Genomic DNA, 18,387 nt, shown 5'->3' with positions numbered 1-18,387 from the left:
AAGAATTAATTGCCACTGACTCTGGTGATCCCATGACCTTTCGTCTGGCGCCATCACCAGGTCAAAGTTTTTCTCTTGACTTGTCAAATATCTAAATCTCTACTAGATGAAATTGGGTTATCCTCAGATTTTCTTTGATTTTTAAACATTATATTTTGCCTTTATTTATGGGACAGCTGACGAGAGACAGGAAATATTCGGAGAAGAGAAGTTGGGATGACATGCAGCAAAGGAGCGCGGCGTTTAGGACTGTAGCCTCTGTATATATGAGGTGCCTGCTTTACCCACTGAGCTAAACCAGCGCCCCTATCCTCAGATATTCCTCTCGCGGCAACACAAGGTTCACATTTGCGATTACAAGTGAGACATCTGGCTTGAAATACCTTTCAGGATTTATCATTATGTCTTTGGTAATTTCCTCACTTTTTATGAAGCGCCATCATCAGGTCATAATTTATATTCTATCAGCCTCAACAGTACTTTGTATTTAGCATTTAAAAAAAAAAAAATTATAATTATTATTATTAGATAGGATAGCTGATGATAGACAGGACTGGGCGCCTGCTCTACCAAGTGAGCTACAGTAAACCAGCTCCACTTTGTAGTTAGCTTCAATGTGCATTTGCATGCTTAACTTGCTAAACAACGGCAACTTAGCAACTGTGGGGATAGTAGCATGCTGGTGTTAGCATTCAGCTAAAGTACAACCTTTTGTGAGTCCAATACAGGCATTATAATGTCCAGAGAAATCTGTATTGGTGAAAGGGAGGTGTCTTGAGCTTTTGAGTTTTTGAGCTCATGAATTCGGCTTGAACAGTTATATTAGCCACAGGAGCTGCTTGAGTAGCTGCAAAGTCTCTTTTCGCTTGTCCAAATTGTCTCAACCTTCTGTGGAAACCAAGTGCAGTCCATTTTGCAATGTGCAATGTGATGATGTTTATACAGTCATGAATTATCCCTCAGCATGGTTGTCTTCTACATTGGCTTAACAGAAGTCTTAAGTAAAGCCTCACACAGCTGCCGGCGTGGCTGTAGATTCGTTGATCTTTGTTACATAACTTCAAGAAAAGAGCTCCTGTTTTAATCTCTCATGTTTCAAACAATCCTGAGAACAATATTTGTACTTTTAACAGAGTTGATACGATTTGTAGAGTGCTCAAAATCAAAAGGGAAATTCACCTGTGCAATTAAAAATTAACATCTCCTAAACTGTATTTACATAAGCCGGCATAAGACTACAGCGATATACAGTTTGTCTTAATTCCAAAATAATTGATCTGGCTGCAGCCACCACAGATAGGCAGTAAAAAGCCCACTTAAGCAGAGGCACCTTTAGAGTGCATGGAAAGTGCATCCATGTAAATATTGAACGCACACAGTTTAGATTTCACTCACGGATCAATATTGAAGCAATCTGGACGTTAATCTCATTTGGACTTCTGTTTTCTTCTTGGCAAAAGCTGCTGCAGACTGGCTGCGTGGGATCTCCGGCGGGATTACAACAAATTCAGCATTTAGAGACATTTTCAGGAGATTCACATGAATATTTCAGGCCGACAGGGTTTGAAGTCAGAGAGATAATCAATACTTCATTTATCCACATCATTTTATACTTTTCTAACAGACTAGACAAAAAGGAGCGTTTTTGGAAAAAGGAAAAATCGATGCTGTCGAGGACTTTGTGATGCCTTTAAAGCTTGAAGTGAAAGTGTTGACCTTGAGTTCAGCTCGTTCTGTTGGGTGTTTCTTAAAGGTCAAGTATGAAATCTAAGGGTGAAAAATCCTCTCCAAACTTTCTGTAAAGGAATGTAAAGTACTATGAAGCATCATCATTTTGAACGAATCTAAGAAACTGGTCCATCTATTCATCAATAAGGGAAAATGTGGTCAATCCTCCACCTCCTGAAATATCTCAACAACTATTCAATGAATTGCTGTACAATTTTGACATTCACTGTTTCAAGAGGATGAATCATATTGACTTTGCTGACTTTTCTTCTTCTGCCATCATGAGCTTAACTTGTGGTATTAAGTAAAAAAATCCTGTTCAGGGTCGCAGAGGGGGCTGGAGCCTATCTGCGCTGTCATTGGGCGAGAGGTGGGGTACACCCTGGACTGATCACCAGTCAATCACAGGGCTGAGACACAGGTACAGACAACCTTTCATGCTCACATTCACACCTACTGGCAATTTTAGAGTCACTAATGAAGCTAACGAGCATGTCCTTGAACTGTGGGAGGAAGCCAGAGACCTTTGCATGCATGGGGGAAACATGCAAACACCACATATAAAGGCCAACTATGTCCAAACCAGGAATTTAACCATGAACCTTCTAGCTGCATGGCAACAGCGCTAACCACTGCACCACCGTTCAGCCCCCTGACTTTTCCTTTGGTGCCAGAATCAAAATCTACACTTGGTTAATGACCCAATATGTCTTACTAATATATATTACAATCAGCCACAGCTGCTTCCTGTGTTTAGTTCTAGCTAACAATTATTAGCTGGCAATTATTACATCAACTTAGCATGACCATATGTTAGTGGGCTGACATTAGCATTCAGCTAGCTTACAGAGCAGCTCATGTGATAAAAGACCCTTGATTCAGTATAAAAATTACTTTAAAAGGACTCTACCTCTTACTTGTTGTGATGTTTATTGTTTTTTTAAAGACCAGCTCCAGTCATGTTTTAAGACATATAAAATGCTCTGCTTGCCTGCCCCCTTCGTCGCGAAAACAAAACACGTCTCTGCCATCTTAAGTGGCAACTTGTTGAAACAGTAGTGAGTTTGCAAAAATGAAGATGACGGTTACAGCTGGCTCGTGCATCGCCAGAGCGGTTGCCATAGGTTGCACATAATGATATGCATAGCGTCACCCCGTCCATTAACGGGATTGGCTCCTTAGGTTTGTGACGTCTCAAACCTGCCAATCTGAAAACGTGTTGTTCAGCCTGTCCTTGGTACACTGCAGTTTAAAAGCAGACAGGCCCAGCCATGGAGATGACTGCTTATGTTGTCCCTGATATGTCTTGTAGCACATAGGAACACCACATGGAGATGTTTACAAGGTTAAACACTTGATTTTCTCTGGAGGGGGTCTATAGCTGTACTTCATATGTGTTCTTTTGTTGCGTGTTTCGGAAGGTTAGCTGCTATCCATGTTGCAGCTAACTTAAGTGGTAGCTAACAGGCATCCAAATGTAGAGAAATGAAGAGGAAGAGAATAATTGCTGTTAATGTTATAATAATTTTGACATTAATGTGAAGCCAATCAGTCAATAACATCTTACCTGAACCTTCACTCTGTACTGTGTAAAACTGCAGTGTCCATTTGGCCTGAGTGTTGTATCAATAACTCCCTCTCACGAATTGGATAAATAATAAATCAAAGACAAATGTTACTTAAGATCCACATCCATCTGAGGGATTAGATCAGCAGGTCCGCACTTCAAACAGCAGAAACAAATCGAGGGCTGACATGTTTTGAGGTTGGTTATTGATTACGGCTGGCTGCAGTTCAGGGCCTCGTGGGTGACTCTCTGACTGCTCCCACACGGCCGAATATCCAGCCGCTGTGGATTTCCAGTGAAAAGAGTCGCTTAAGGGCAGAGGTTGGCAAAAAGCGAGTCCGTGATCTCCCAAAGTAAGCTTTTCCCTCTGCTGCATTTAGCTGTTTATTTTTCTTATTTTCATACGCTGAATCCATCCTGGTGATTGGGCCAAAAGCGGTGATTCATCACATCACAAGCAGGACCTTTGCTGCCTTAAGTGCCCTCCGTTTTCCACGTGAGGGCCGAGGAGGGTCATTTGGCTCCGTCCAGAAGTCTCCCATCATACCTTGCTTTCCTCCTGCCTAATGCACTTCAGAGGAAACAACAGCATGGATCATTTTCTTGTCAATAAAGTCGTTAAATATATCAAAGCATGCATGATGGATCGGTTGTAATCGTATTTTAATGCTCCAGTTAAAACTTGGCCGCTACTTTTTATCTTATCCTCAACAATAAACATGAGGTTGCCGCTACTTTGCTTGTAGTCTCTTTTAATAGTGGGGTTAAATAACCTTTACAAGTGTCTAACATGTTTCTGATATCTGAGAAATAAGGGGAAAATCATTGACAGTATATATATTTTTTACATTTATATTTTCCCTGCTATACATTATTTTCTGTTTAAATTAAGTTGTGACTGCTTTTTACTACTATTTACAGCAATGAAAGACATAAATGTAATGATAAATCTGATCGTTTTGTTAGTGGGGAAGCTGTATGTTTTCCTACAGACACAAATAAGCATAACGATTATCTGTGGTGTTATGATAATGAATAGCTTTAATGAAAATTGACTTTTTAAAAGAGAAAACGCTCTACGTGTGTTGGCTCATACCTTTTCCTTCTATTATTATAACATTTAGCTAAAGTAAATGTCAACACATGTTCTCAGTATACAGGGAGCAGCTTCATCTGTTTTAATGACATTTTGCCAATGACTCATGAAATGACTCAAACCATAAAATAAGTGGAATTCTCGAGATGAGAAGATTGACATCTCTATAATCTTTGTCTGTTATGTATGAAGTTAGAGAAAAAAGACGATTAGCCTAGCTAAGTGTAAGGAGTGAAGCTAGCTCGCTAAAAATGTAAAGTGAGTGATACATCTGACTGTTAAAGAAAGCAGGATGAGATTTTTTTTATTTTTAGCAAAGAGATAAGACGTACGGCTCCTCACAACAGCTTTAACAAACTTTAATCTATACGCAAAAAAGTACAAAAATGCCATTGTTATTATGAAAATGGTGATTATAGCCGTTTTAATCAGTAAGTCATGGTGGTCGAAGGCTATCAAGAAAGCCAAGCTACTTCCCTCTGCACTCGGCTAATTAGCTACTAACTCTATAGCTTCATATTTAATAAACAGACACAGGAGCGGTATCAGTCTTCTCCTCTTTTTTGGTTTTAACCGAACATACAGTGGGTTTTATTAAAAGCAGTGCTTCATTACTGTTCATTTCTTCCTGCTTACCTGTTTGTTGTCTTCACAAGTAAGTTTGGAGGTCAGACGGATGTGCAGAGCAGAGGCCATGCAGCTAAAAGGGATTAAACTCCTTTCTTGTTCAGGGACACTCCAGTAGCTGTCACAGGGGTTTAACCTCTGCCCAATATCCCACCGACAACAAACCCGCAGTGATGCAGACCAAATCTTATGTCCCCAACATTTCCAGGTGGACTTGGTAGTTCACAAACAGTTTGAAGCACTTTGGGGTTGAGGTTTGAGTCATGTTACATTTCTGTTTACTCTGCATACAGCTGGATTAAACTTAATCAGGGAATTTGTTTTTGCTACGATGTTCTTAATTATTTCAAGAGCCGAAAACATTTCTGGTAAAATCATTTTTCCTGCCTGCAAGGAGAAACCTGACCGGCCTGTTTTGTAGTAAGAAGGATTAGATTTAAATGCTGCTTAGTTCAGGTTGGTTTCAAACCAGTAGGCGGCGCTGTTTCTCTCTATTGAACAGCTGGACAGCAGACGTGAGGAGGTGCAGTGATAAGGGAAAGTCTCGTGACATTTATAAACCTTTTCATGTTTAATGTTTATAGGCTTATATATTCCTACTAAATACTAAAATATGAGAATATTGATTTGTGAAATAAAAATAAAAGCAGAGGATTAAAAACACGTTATCTTTATACAGTTGTGGTATTTGTATCCATCCCTGCTGTCCCACCTCTTGCTTCCAATTATCTCCGGGGGCTGGACCGGTTACCAGACCAAGACTTCTGATTGGCTGATTCAGGTGTCAATCACCGGCTCCTCCTGTAGCCTCCTGTTGGCGAATACAAACCACACCAGAAGTCAGAAAGTCAAATTTCAGCAAGGGGACATAACGGGAAAGGTGAATTATCCACTTATTCCGAGAGCTTCTGTAACTCTTCACCGCAACGACGTGAAATTAAACTTACAGATATTTTGAACTCTTCTCTTTAAGCTGATTTTTATGTAAAAAAGGAGGTTAATTGGACTTGAGGACTTGTTGGCTGCTTTCTCCGGCATTTCTACGCGCTGTCCAGGCGCAGCTGCTTGCGCACCTGAGTTTCTGCCTCTTCAACATGACTTTAATGCATCTGAGCAGCTAATCCATCACGGTGACTTCACTTACCGGTGACATGCCTGCTGTGGTGAACATTGGTAAATGTGCTTCATGTCACTGTGGAGTAACCACCGGAGTCCAGGTGTCATCAGGGAGAGCTGATGTGGCCGTGTGGAGGAGCACACCAGTTTGATGTCAGCTGGGATTTGACAGAGAGAAGGAGTTTGGGATGCAAGAGAAACCTTAGCGAGACAGTCCTCGGCTTCTTTTACCTGGATTCAACTCGGGCTGGCCGGAGCCATGGCCTCTGAGGTGGTGTGCGGGCTGGTCTTCAGGTTACTGCTGCCGGTGTGTCTTGCAGCTGGTGAGTTTTTAATTTAATCTCCACTTTTTACGCACCTTAATTGGATTATTATGCTATGTTTGCTCCAGGAGGGGTTCGATATTGGTACATTAAAAGTTTCTTATTCTTATATTATCCTATGAATCTGTTCTTTATTATATTTGAGGAAGGCTGTTGGACTCTTTGTCTTTGTTTTAATTTGCTAAAATGAGTTTTACCACCTTTTTACACTCATTAAAAGTATGTATTCTAAATCTGAGCTACCCAAGTACAAACCTGAAGTGTGTGAGTAAGCAGAATCTCTAAGGCACAAATCACATTTATGTGTGTGTGTGTGTAAACTTTATAGATTTTCATGATGATATATTATTGACCTCATGATGCTGGAGGTCACAGTTCATTCCCCATCACTGCTGAGGTCTGTCCTTTTTAAACTGAGCCCGAACTAAAACAGTAGACTGCACAAAGTCATACATTTTTACAGCAAACCAGACCAGTAGTGCAGCAGCATTATTCTTTTCCAAGCTGTCACCTTTTACTGGGTTTAGTTAAGGAAACCCAGCTGACAGCAGAGCGTCCAGTCTCTGCAGAAGTGAGCTTCAAAAACAACCTTTTGGAGTCCCTGCTCTCTGCATTGTGTTTATGCCTCAGTTTGTATAGCTACTATAAAAAATAGAAACATACTAAGTGCATCTTTGCGTTTTGAAAGTCTGAAATGTGAGTATAATCGAATCACAAAGCAGTTAATAGTTTTATTGTAGTCTTCTTGGAATAAAACCAGAAACTATTCCTTACTGTTAGGCTGCAGTTAAATTTGTATCCTCCATATTATAGCATTAGAAATTAATTTCTGTGGTGTTGTTCCTGAGTTTGAATGAATCATCAATGTTCTTATTGATTGTTTAGCTGCTGACTGATCCTTCATTACACGCCTGTTGATTAACAGTTATATTGCCGCCACAGTGTTTGAGCTTCTGTAAATGTCTTGTGTCGCTTCACATTCCTCTGAGTCGGAGTCACCGGCAGAGTTTTCTGGTTTGTTTACAGCATTTGTAACTTTGTTAAGAAAATCGCTCAGCGCAGATGATGTTTGGTTTGATTCACTCTTGTGCTATGCAGATTTAGACGACGAAACTTGGCAGCTTATTTGGACTCAGGGGTGACTTGTAGGAGCTCTAAACAGACAGGGTAAGTGTCATCTTTGAAAACTCAGATATGACACTGAAGAAGAAGAAGATTGTGCACATTTAATGCTGATGAAGAGTTTCTGCAGGTTAAGGTCTTGGTATATGATCACACCTTGGATGCAGACTCTATTAAATGCAGTTCACTTTGTGTTTGAAGTTGTAATTCTGTGGTAGACCACAAGTGAAAAATGCTTAGCATCTTACTGCTTCTGTGGTGTCTGTGTAAGACGTCTGAGGCTGAGGTACTTTTAAAACTAACAGCATGCTTTCTATAGATAAGACCCACTCAGTACGACCATAATGCATCACTTGACAGCCCGACGCCCGCTTTATTTCCAAAAGCAAGAGTGAGGCCCATGCATTGTCTCCATTAATTCGTGGAAAGTCGTTTTAACAGTATGAATTAATAATGTGGTTGTGAGGCAGAGAAGAATTGCCTTCCCCTTTTATCGTAAACATACCTTTAATATTTTATGTTTTTTCAAAGTGCAAATGAGCACTTGTCATTTACTGCAGCTGTGCACAGTAACGGACAGGAAGGAGGAAATGTAAAGTGGAAAGAAAGAAAGGTATATATGAGTGGACTGATGAGATAAGGTATTTTTGTCATGAGCATCACCTGATCAGCAGTAGAGTATTTTTCACTGTTTCTGTTTGACAGCCAAAAATCTCATCTTAACCATCAACTCATTGTTCTTGTGTTTGTTTTCTATTAGTAACACTTTTGGCAAGAAGATAATTTTAGTTTTAATTTATTTTCTGTTTGACAATTTAGTCCAGGATTTTCAGATCTTTGGCTTTCATTTTAAGCGAAATTGGACCACCAAAGTCTAATTTCCCAGTTTCCCCATGCTAAATAAACACATAGGAAACACAATGCAGCACAGCAGATGTTATCTGACTCCAAACACCTACATCACCCTTACCGTATATGCTCTGTAGTGTAATATGTGTTACACACCGTCCCTCTTCTCATGTCCTAGTGAAAGACTTGTCTGCTGACGTTTCATAGTCTGTGCTTCCTGTTGGCCATCTGACAGCACCTCTATTGAAAAGCATAGAAACTGCTGTGCCCATGTGTACACAGTCCCTGTACCACCACACACACATTTGCACACAGCTACAGTTTCGCTGATCAAACAGGCTGCAGTTTATGTGTTTACTGGAAGAGTTTGGAGTGTGGACATGATTATGAGCATGCACTTGCAGCAAATGTCTGATGGGATATTAAACTTGTGGTGTGAATGTGCAGACAGAGCAGCAGGTCGGCTGTGCTGAGACGGGCTGGTTGCAGAGTAACGCTGAGGTGCTGAAGCAAACAGAGCTCTTCTGTTGTGATAAAAGTATAAAGCCTATTCTAATATCTTAATACATAAATACAAGACATGTAATCATATATCTTTGACATTAGCTATAATGTAGCTGAAAAATGGTCAAATGTGCCCCTGCGTTTCAGCAGTAATAAATTCAACTCATTTTGCTAATTCGGCGCACATAAGACCAACTAACACTAATGTTCAGAGCAGAAGGAGAGAGCTACAAGAGAACAGCTGTGGGAGAATTCAAGTTTGTAAGTACATTTCTGATAAAGAAAATCTATCTTAAACTTGCAGTCATTGTAATAATAGTCTGAGCATTCTGCCTGAGTCTAAAACACTTTAAATACAACTAGTGGGTTTATTAGAGTCAAACTAACCACTGTTTTTTATTCTGGCATTGTTGGTAGCTAGGCAGCAAGCTAGCAGGCTAATGTGTCAAAGCTAACAACGTTAAAAGAACATAAGAAATCTATCTAGTACAGAGGAAAAGTTTTATTTATAAACAATAAAACTCCTAATTCTTACATTTAATTTACAAGACTTGCCAAAACAGCATTAATATACATTTTTTACGGTGGCCTTTTGGATTTGATAGCTAATTTTAGCTAGCAATGTTAATGTTAGCAAATTTCAGTTGACTTGACTCATTTCTACTTGTGCTACCTTTTCACTACTATGGCTGTAACCATAGTATTTACCCCGTACTTATACCGCCATTTATGGCCATAATAGTCACTTTAACGCAAAAAGTTGCATAATTTTATTTAACAAATAGGTTACATGGTTACAAGCTAGCCCCTACCCACTTTAGCATCCACTGTTAGTTAGCTAGTAGATAGCTTGCTAGTAGCTAAGTGGCAGTTGGCTAACAACAAGACATTCTTAAAACTGATTTAGACCAACTAAGAGCTGTAAAGATGGCTAGTTTTAGGAACAACTTTAGCAAGGGACCCTTTTATTTACAAGAGGAAGCATTTTATGTTAATTTTCAAGCATAAATTGCAAAAGTTTTCAACCTATCATGTGAGTATTTTCAGGTTTTATTAGCCTATACTGTTCTATGTTGGTAAATTGAGCATGTTTGTGTTTGGACTCTTAATTGGACAGAGCAAAGCATATAAAGACGTTAATTTGAACTTGGACTTTACACAGCATGTTAATATTTTAGAGATAGAACGATGTGTTAAGAAAATAATCAATTAATTCATACTGAATACTTGTTTTTACTAAAGATTAGTATTTGGATAAAACACCTTGCCTTCTTACATCAACAACTTAGACTAAGGTTTCATGCTCTGTTGAAAGGAGCAAACCTCTGATCAAAATGGTGTAGACTTCATGTGGTATTTGCTTTATTATTTTCTTCAGAGGGTTTAAATTCCTCTGTTATCTCCTGGTGCTCGGTCTGGCCAGGCACCGCACAACCTTATCTTATTTCATGACGTTTATGTTTTTGAGCTCAAACACTGAGTTCAGTTTGCCTCGATTACACATTTAATGCTGGCCTGCTTCCCTTGTGTTTAGGCTTTGTGTTACTGTTATAATAGCTTTGACTGGGAGAGACAAAAGCCTGATTCAGACGTGATTGGGGAGCCATTGCTGTAATCTGATGTCTGAAAACAACGGCCGTTTATTTTCATTCTTGGTGTAAAAATCCTCAGATGGTGAGTCACACAGAGAAAGGAAAATGGTCAGGAAGACTGCGGTCAAGTGTCTGCAGACTAGCGGCAGGGGCAGAGCCATTCACATACAGATAGATTATCTCTTTGCAGTTCAGATAAAAAGGGACTTTTATAGATTTGTATCTGAACAGATGAATAATGGAGGGCAGCGGGCCCCAGACTGCCAAATTGGGCAAAATAGGCAGGTTCAGAGCTTATTTAACGCCACATTTAAGAAAGAATACGACCAGCTGGGATAGAAATGCTGCAAAGTTTGAGATTTATTCACCCGTCTGAAAAAGTATCCTCACCCAAAGTGTGGAAAAATTAACTATAATGTTGTAGTGGTTTTTGCATTGTTATATAGTTGCCTGGACTGTCTGACATATAAAGCATTCGTGCATGTACTTCAAACCTTATCACGTAGATAATCTGGTGGTGCTTTTCTCAAAGATGACAGCCCCCATATCATTTATTAACTGTTGTTGGTTTTCACTGGTTTGAGCACGGAGGAAACAAGGAGGTTCACTTACTGTGAAGGCCTGCAGCGAGGGAAAAGTCAGGGCCAAGTCAGATGTCAATGAATAGGCCCATTGAGTGTGCAAAGATAAATAAAAGCACAATTTTCAGCAGTTAAGTGTAATTTTTCTGCAGATCAAGACCAGTAGCTGATCTCCGTGACTCAGACGGTAACTCACACGGCCGACCGGGTCATAAACTTTGCGCTTGTTGATTTAACCGCGTAAAGAAATTTGGGAGGTCAGACTGTGTGTCCACATTTTGTACAAGGTTTCTGTGTACGTCCCTCCTCGCTGAGCTACCTCCTGATCCGTGAATGTTTAAAGAAATGTCGGGCAGGAAAGCGCTTATCGCATTTCGTAACAACCTGAAAATCTTTATTATTATTACTATTATTCAAGTCGATCTTAGAGCTGTAAAAAGGTTGTTAAAAACTCAAAACGTGCCTCATGTATAGACTTCCGTGGTAATGGGTGTTTGCCACAGTGTGTCTCATTTTGGATGTGTTAATTGATGTTCAGTCAGCAGGTGATGGGAGCCGTTTAACTGGTAAAAGCACCGATCGGAGCAGATGGTCACTCTCACTCGGGGAAATGAGGACTGTTAGGGATCAATACATCAATTAATGGTTTTTGGAAGTCATGTTTGCACTTAAGCGTTTTTACTTTCATCCTGAGCTCAAAAGACTTCCTTCATGGGCCTGGACGGGGTGTGTTTATGTGTGTGTTTAAAGAGGGAGTGTTCGGGAAAGGGTGAGTGTGTAGAGTTACATAATTCAGTGACACATCCTCCTAAATACAGAAAAGTGCTTTTAATTCAAGCTTAAAGTAGAAAATGCTGCAGTTAACGATTATTTTGGTCTTCAATCTCTAGTTTGACCTTTTTTATGGTTAATCTGTCAGTCGTTTGGGGATAAAGATGTCAGAAAAAAGTAAGATGACACATCACACAGTCTTAAACCCAAAGATGTTCAGTTGTGGTTCAGTTTATGTTTAAAGGGGCCGTATCTTCAGAATGGATATTCTCATATTTTCATGGGTTTCATATTTTTGGGTGTTTATTGTTCACAGTGAAAAAGTGAAAACTGCATAATTCAGTTTTTTTTCCAGAATTACATTTTTAAAAAGGTCGCCTCTGAAATGGGCCGTTCAGAACAGCTGCAGGCTTCTACATAGAACCTTGCTTTCCCTGAAAGCGACCAATCAGCATTCACCATCATTCACCTCAGGCTGCCTTCTTGCTCTAGCTTGTAGTCAAGTCGTTGTCAAGGTTTCAACTCACCATTCTGATACCTCCTGGTGATTCTGGCTCGTACATACAAGGCCGAATAACCGATCCTACTGAAACTTAGGAGTGACAGTACAGTGTGGCCGCTTCCCCACGCGGGATCGCACATGTGGGGAAGGGGCTACGCAGTCACTCCAAATACTGTCAGCCAATCATGGCTAAGGTCTGACCTTTGAATGGCAAAACGGCTTCGTTCGTTTCAGGAAGTAATTTAAAAAGTAATTAAATTAAAATATGTATACAAATTTTAAAACCAACATGATTCAAAAACACATTACAATAATAGACAATTGATTGCATAGCTAAAATATGTCCTCTTTAATAACAGAAAATAAAGAAAAGCTGCAAATCCTCACGTTTGAGAAGCTGTAATCAGAGGATGTTTTGCTTATATTAATTGTTTTACTATTATTTAATTATGAGATATAGCTCTATAGAAAAGAAGAACCTCTAAGGTTAAAATTTATCTCCAAAGAACGTCAAAGAAATATCAACATCAGTGGCAGAGTCGGCCGTCTCTCAATCTGAAGGTTGGGGGTTTGATCCCTGACTGCTGCAGTCACATGTTGAAGTGTCCTTGGGCAAGACACTGGACCCCGAATTGCTGCGTTTGATTTACCATTTAGTTTGATAACTGTATCGTTCATCACTGACATAGAACAAATTAATTGAAAGAAGTTAAAGGAATTTTGGCAGTGAAAAAATGCAAAGTGAAAATATTGCAAATAGTTAAAAATGATGCAGTTTTAGTCATTAAATCTAATTTAAGTCCACAGTAAAAGAGAATACTTAATTCTTCTCAGACACCGGTCACCCACCTTGCTCCGTGTATGTGTCTGTGTTCAATTTAAAGTTTTGGCAACCAAACTTCATTTTCCTGTTTTCCAGCTCAGCAGTACATCATGCGTTTTAGGGGCATTTGGTGCGTGACACCAGAGCTTTTGTTTTGAAGACTTTTATCATAAAAACCTGATCCAGTATCAATAATACTCACAATCCATGAAACTCTGTGAGGATTATGACAAATTGAAATCCTCACATATGATGTTAAGCTGTTCTTTGTGAGGCAGAGCTGACCGCAGGCTGCTCAGTCTTTTAATCGTGTCTCTTAACACCCTCGGACTATCTGTGATTATCGTACTTCAAAACAAACGTCAATCCCGCCGAATGACTGAATCAAGCTCGATGCAAGCCAGATGAAGAGATAATGAAGCTTGTGAGTGTAAAGTTTGGTTAGAGGAATGTTCTGGCTTTTTATGACAAACAGATTTTCTACACCAGGAACATTTTTAATGACGCTCACCACATGTTTCCGTCAAATGTGTGTTTGGTTTATCTCAGCGACGGCTTCTGACCGTGCAGCTTGTTACCACTGCCAGCTTGAGTGCTTAAATTACTACTGAAGGTTGTGTAATGCACACAAAGCATAAAGACGTTAGGTGTGATTTAATGTTGTTTGTTTTGATCTAAAGGTGTATCTGCATTTGTGTCTTTCTCCCTGCAGCTTGCCTGTTCAGGTACAATGTCCTGTCCTTCGTCTACCTCATCTACCTCCTGCTTCTTCCGCTCTTCGCGGAGCCAACGAGCACAACAATGCAGGGTGAGATATTTTCTCTTTTAAATCTTCAGACGTTTAATGACTGTCTGTCCATTGCCTGAAGAATCTTGACTGTTTCCCAAAAAGCCTTGACTTTGAATTGCAATATTGTTCTCTGTAATGTAAACCAGCCCTTCTCCAGGGGACTTGAAATTCCTTGAAATCATGATGGATTTGGCGCATAGTTCGCTCCATGAAAGGTAATATCGGTTTGTACGGGCATGAGTCCATCTGTAATAATAAAAAAGGATCCATTGCCGGTGAGATCTGAGATAGAAGGACGTGATCCACCAGGGCCAGATCTGATGTCCGCTTGATAAAAATGAACATTTTCTGACTTAAGTTTTGTTTTATTTGCACGTATAAATGATAAATCCCGGCTGGACACACAAGCGCTACAGTCTAGAAAAGAAACCCAATAGAGCCTGTGAAATGTCCTTCAGAGAAAAGGTCTGTTTTTTATAAAGGCTAACCACTTCAGTTAGCAGAAGTTGCTCCTAAGGCTCTGCCGGTTCTTTAGATGAGTTTCATTTCTTAATCCAATGATCTGAGTGCATTTGACAAGGGTTATTAGTTAATTCAGCGTATATGAAGGGCTGTGGTATTCAAGCTCTTTGGTATTTTGCTTCAGTAAATATAAGTTAGTGAATTAGCTTCCACATCCTCTCTGTACGCAGCCTCTAAAGAAACATAAATCACGGTGGACGTCTGAGGTTTATGAGAAGCGACTGAGAGGTGACTGTTCTCCTTACGGGTGATGAATGTGGGATTGCGGTTCGCCAGCTTCAGCCGCGCCTTTATGCTCTTCCCCTCACCGCAAAAATACTAAACATAATGTGGGTTTCTGCCGGAGACCACATGCAGTGTTTAATAATACATAAAGCCATATCGGTGGAAGGAGCAGCATCCAGTCGGAGAGCCTGTCTCTGCTCGTCTGCAGCTGAAATAACAATCAGGAAGTAAAGGAGGAAGAGAGGGAGCAGAGAGTGGACCACTTACACCCTCATCAATAGTTAAAGAGAGAAGTCTTCTAGTAAAGCTCGGTGTTCATGGATCTGAGAGCTGCTGACTTCAAACGTGAGACAAGACGCAAGTTAAATCAGAATCCTCTTTTTTTAATATATATGAAAACTCTCCTTTCTTATAAGTCTAAAGCAAGAGTCGGCCTTCAGCCAAAATGTGCTGTCCCTATAATTAAGATTATTAAATGATGCCTGAATATGTGACACCTTAACACCAATAACTGACAGCTCGAGTTGTATGTCCCATTTTGTGAGCACAACATCCCATCATTCCAAGATTAATTAATTAGAATGATGTTCAAAGGTCAAAGGTCAAGGTAGCTGTTATCTCTCAGAAAATATTTTTTTCCATAACTCAAGAATTCATACTCTAATTATTACACAAATAAAAAAAATGTCTAATAGGATAAAGTGAAGACATTTTTTACCCAAAAAGGTCAAAAGTCAACTTGACAAAACAAGTGACAAACCAATGGAATAACAGGTGGTGGACTCAAATAGGGCTGGGCAATATGATCATATATTTTGTTAAAACAATATAAAAAAGGCTATCGTGTGTTTGTCTATATCGTCTTTATTTAAAACTAGCAGCTGAACTGCTTTACGGCAATTTTTACGTCATTTTGACACCCTTTACTTTCTAATCCTTGCATGTAGGAGTGAACCTGGAGCGAACCATAGAGGGAGGCGCTGTTTATTAACATGGACATTAACGTGCAGAAAAGGACTCAGGCTCAGCCCAAGCAGAATGGAAATCAGTACTTTTTATTTGTCAAGTATTTAATCCAGACAAATGATCCAAAAATAGGCTTTAATGTGGAAATTTCATCAATCAGTCAATCACATTTTATTTGTATAGTGTCACGATATATATTGTGATATTGAGATATGAAAAATCCTATATCGTGATATAGGATTTTGGCCATGTTGCCCAGCCCAAGAACCAAAAAATCATAGGCAGGTCAAAGTAAGACGCAAAGTTTAATGTCCATGAAGAGGGTGAGTTTTCAAAATGAAACAGGAAATAACAACATGAATGAAATGTAATTTTTTTTTGTATAATAAAACTTTATTTACCACTTTAAAGTTAATTCAGAAAATATTTCAAAGTAATTTAATTCTGTCAATATTAGAATATGTTAACATGTTATAGAGCACAAGCAACATATCAAACACAGGATAAACAATGGCCTCAAAGGGACAAAAAAGCCAAACTGTTGGTGTTGCTAACAGTAAAGTTTCATACTGTATGTTGTCAAGAATGTAAACAAATATTTGGCACCCTTTTTGGCAGCTGTTAGTGGTGTTATTTACATTTCTGTTACCAATTAGTTTTAATGTAAATTGTTTATTCCTTTTCTTTCTGCATAGCCAGTTTGTTGCAGGCGGTGTAAAGAAATATCAAGGTGTTCGGAGACTCTCATTTGTCTTTCAAGTGAACAGCTGTTCATGGCCCTTCTCTTGAGGTTGATATAATTCCTCTTGGAGCACAGTAATTCACTGAAGTCTGCATTTAGAGATGAGAATGCATAAATGAATGCAATTATCATCCACATTTTGCGGATCATCATTCAGCTGAAAGCAGATGCAGATGCCTCCTGAGCAGCAGGTTGGGGTTTTCCTCAAAGACTTGTTTCCTGAGGAGGTTTTAGCATGAAATCAGCAGAAAGACACCCTCCTGTATGCAAAGTAATCAGAGTTTAGTGCTTAATTAGAAGTAATTCACAGCTTTAAGATATTTTCAATTGAAGCCGACAACAACTGTTCTTGTAATTGTCTTTTAATGTTGTTATCTCAGGAGCACAGCTGAAATATTTTGTTATCTCAGAGATAAGAAAGTAATTTTTTAAAGAATATTAAACATTAATTTAAAGAGATAATCAAGCGAATAGCAACTGGTTGCTGCATTTGTCAACATGTTAGCTATGCAGCTGACATGGCACCCTGATCTCTAATAACCATAAGTGAAGGAGGAAACACCTTCTGTTTTCTCTTGATACAGGGTTGATCATCTTGTTATCTTAAGATAACAACGCATCTGTCTGCCTCAGCTGTGTGTCATCAGGGAGGAGAGCTGAAGGCTGAAAGAGCCTCACCGTACGAGCAGAGTAACAAGAGTATAATTAAGCCAATTATAAAATGACCGTAAGCTGATGTCATCACCGGTTATTTTAGGAAATATTTGTCACATTTCACACAAGATATTGGACACTAAAACAAAAATTAATGACATACTGATTATAATGTTGAGTCATTAGCTGTACAGGGTTTTCACCTCTGCCTGGCTGTGGTATATGACATTTAAGTTGTTCCCTTAATGTTCACAAACCTAGTGTAGACATCCAGAGCACAAACTTAAAAAATATGCCCAAAACACATTGTACTTTTTCAATTGTTTTCGAGGGAATTTACAAATAGGATTGGGCTAAATTCAGTGTTTTCTTTTGATGGTCCGTTTCACTCTGTCTTTTGATTTTTAAGCACATGTGGCAGTCAAATCTGTGAAGTTAATCCGAACCAAATGTTAAACATGAATTATTCATTAGTCCTAATTTGCCTTAAAAAGCCACAGCAGTGCCGTGTGCCCAAGGATATGTCAGAGTACGAGACTGGAGACAAACGCTGTCTTATGCAACATGCTGTTGTTGTTTGGTGATTTATTCTCTAATGTTGTAATTGCAGTATTTGGCTCCACGTCCCGCTGAAGGCATTCGACTCTCAGTGGAGTTAAACAGAATCTGAACTGCTGCTCTCATAGGAGATTTTAAGAGCGTTTACAGTGGGTGCTATATGCCTTGTTGAATGGGAACTGACATGACAATTTCCCTTTGGGGAGTCTTTTAGTACTGTTGTATGAATTTGTATAAATATTTGATGTAACGGATGATTTATGAGGTTTATGTTTGAGCTGGTAGACTTCTAACTGAGGGTGTCTGGCTTTAAAACGTCTCCTCGTTTCGCTTTTTTAGATCCATCTTTACAAGGACCTGAGTCAATTTTCTCCTTTGTTAAGACTTTCGAAAAAAGACCAAATTATTGCATTAACATTCAAAACTCAACTTGAGTTGTGTATAGACATTTCATGCTGTGGTTTTAATGTTGTATTCTTGTATATCAACATTTATATATATTTAACAAACTTGTATAAATAATACACAACATTTCTGACCAGATCCTAACCAGAACAAAAAAACAACAGTGATTCCAATTCACAGAGAAGCAAATATTTGTGGATTCACTAATTAACAAGCTTTAATAGAGACCAAAATGTAACCCGAGTGTCTAATTCACTCAGCAGTATCACACAAGAGGGAGTGATATAACTGTTATACAAGCAGCAAAAAGTAGTAAACAGTAAC

The 18,387-nt window shown here is 39.2% G+C and overlaps 1 protein-coding gene across 1 annotated transcript in view; it reads left to right on the top strand.

Moving 5' to 3' along the window:
• The first annotated feature begins 6,393 nt into the window (after positions 1 to 6,393).
• Positions 6,394 to 18,387, top strand: part of LOC138611497 (piezo-type mechanosensitive ion channel component 2) — a 93,561-nt gene continuing 81,567 nt past the window's right edge. Inside the window, exons 1-2 of the mRNA XM_069684649.1 lie at positions 6,394 to 6,457; positions 13,914 to 14,009. Of these exons, the coding sequence (XP_069540750.1) occupies positions 6,394 to 6,457; positions 13,914 to 14,009 (160 nt within the window). The remainder of the gene's footprint in view (positions 6,458 to 13,913; positions 14,010 to 18,387) is intronic.

This window comes from Semicossyphus pulcher, unplaced genomic scaffold (assembly GCF_022749685.1).
Source record: "Semicossyphus pulcher isolate SPU_LCO1_2020_fin unplaced genomic scaffold, fSemPul1.0.p SCAF_7, whole genome shotgun sequence".
In the NCBI taxonomy this organism is placed as follows: Eukaryota; Metazoa; Chordata; class Actinopteri; order Labriformes; family Labridae; genus Semicossyphus; species Semicossyphus pulcher.
The sequence above is the reverse complement of the archived record's forward strand: the minus strand, read 5'-3'. Positions and strand labels throughout refer to the sequence as shown.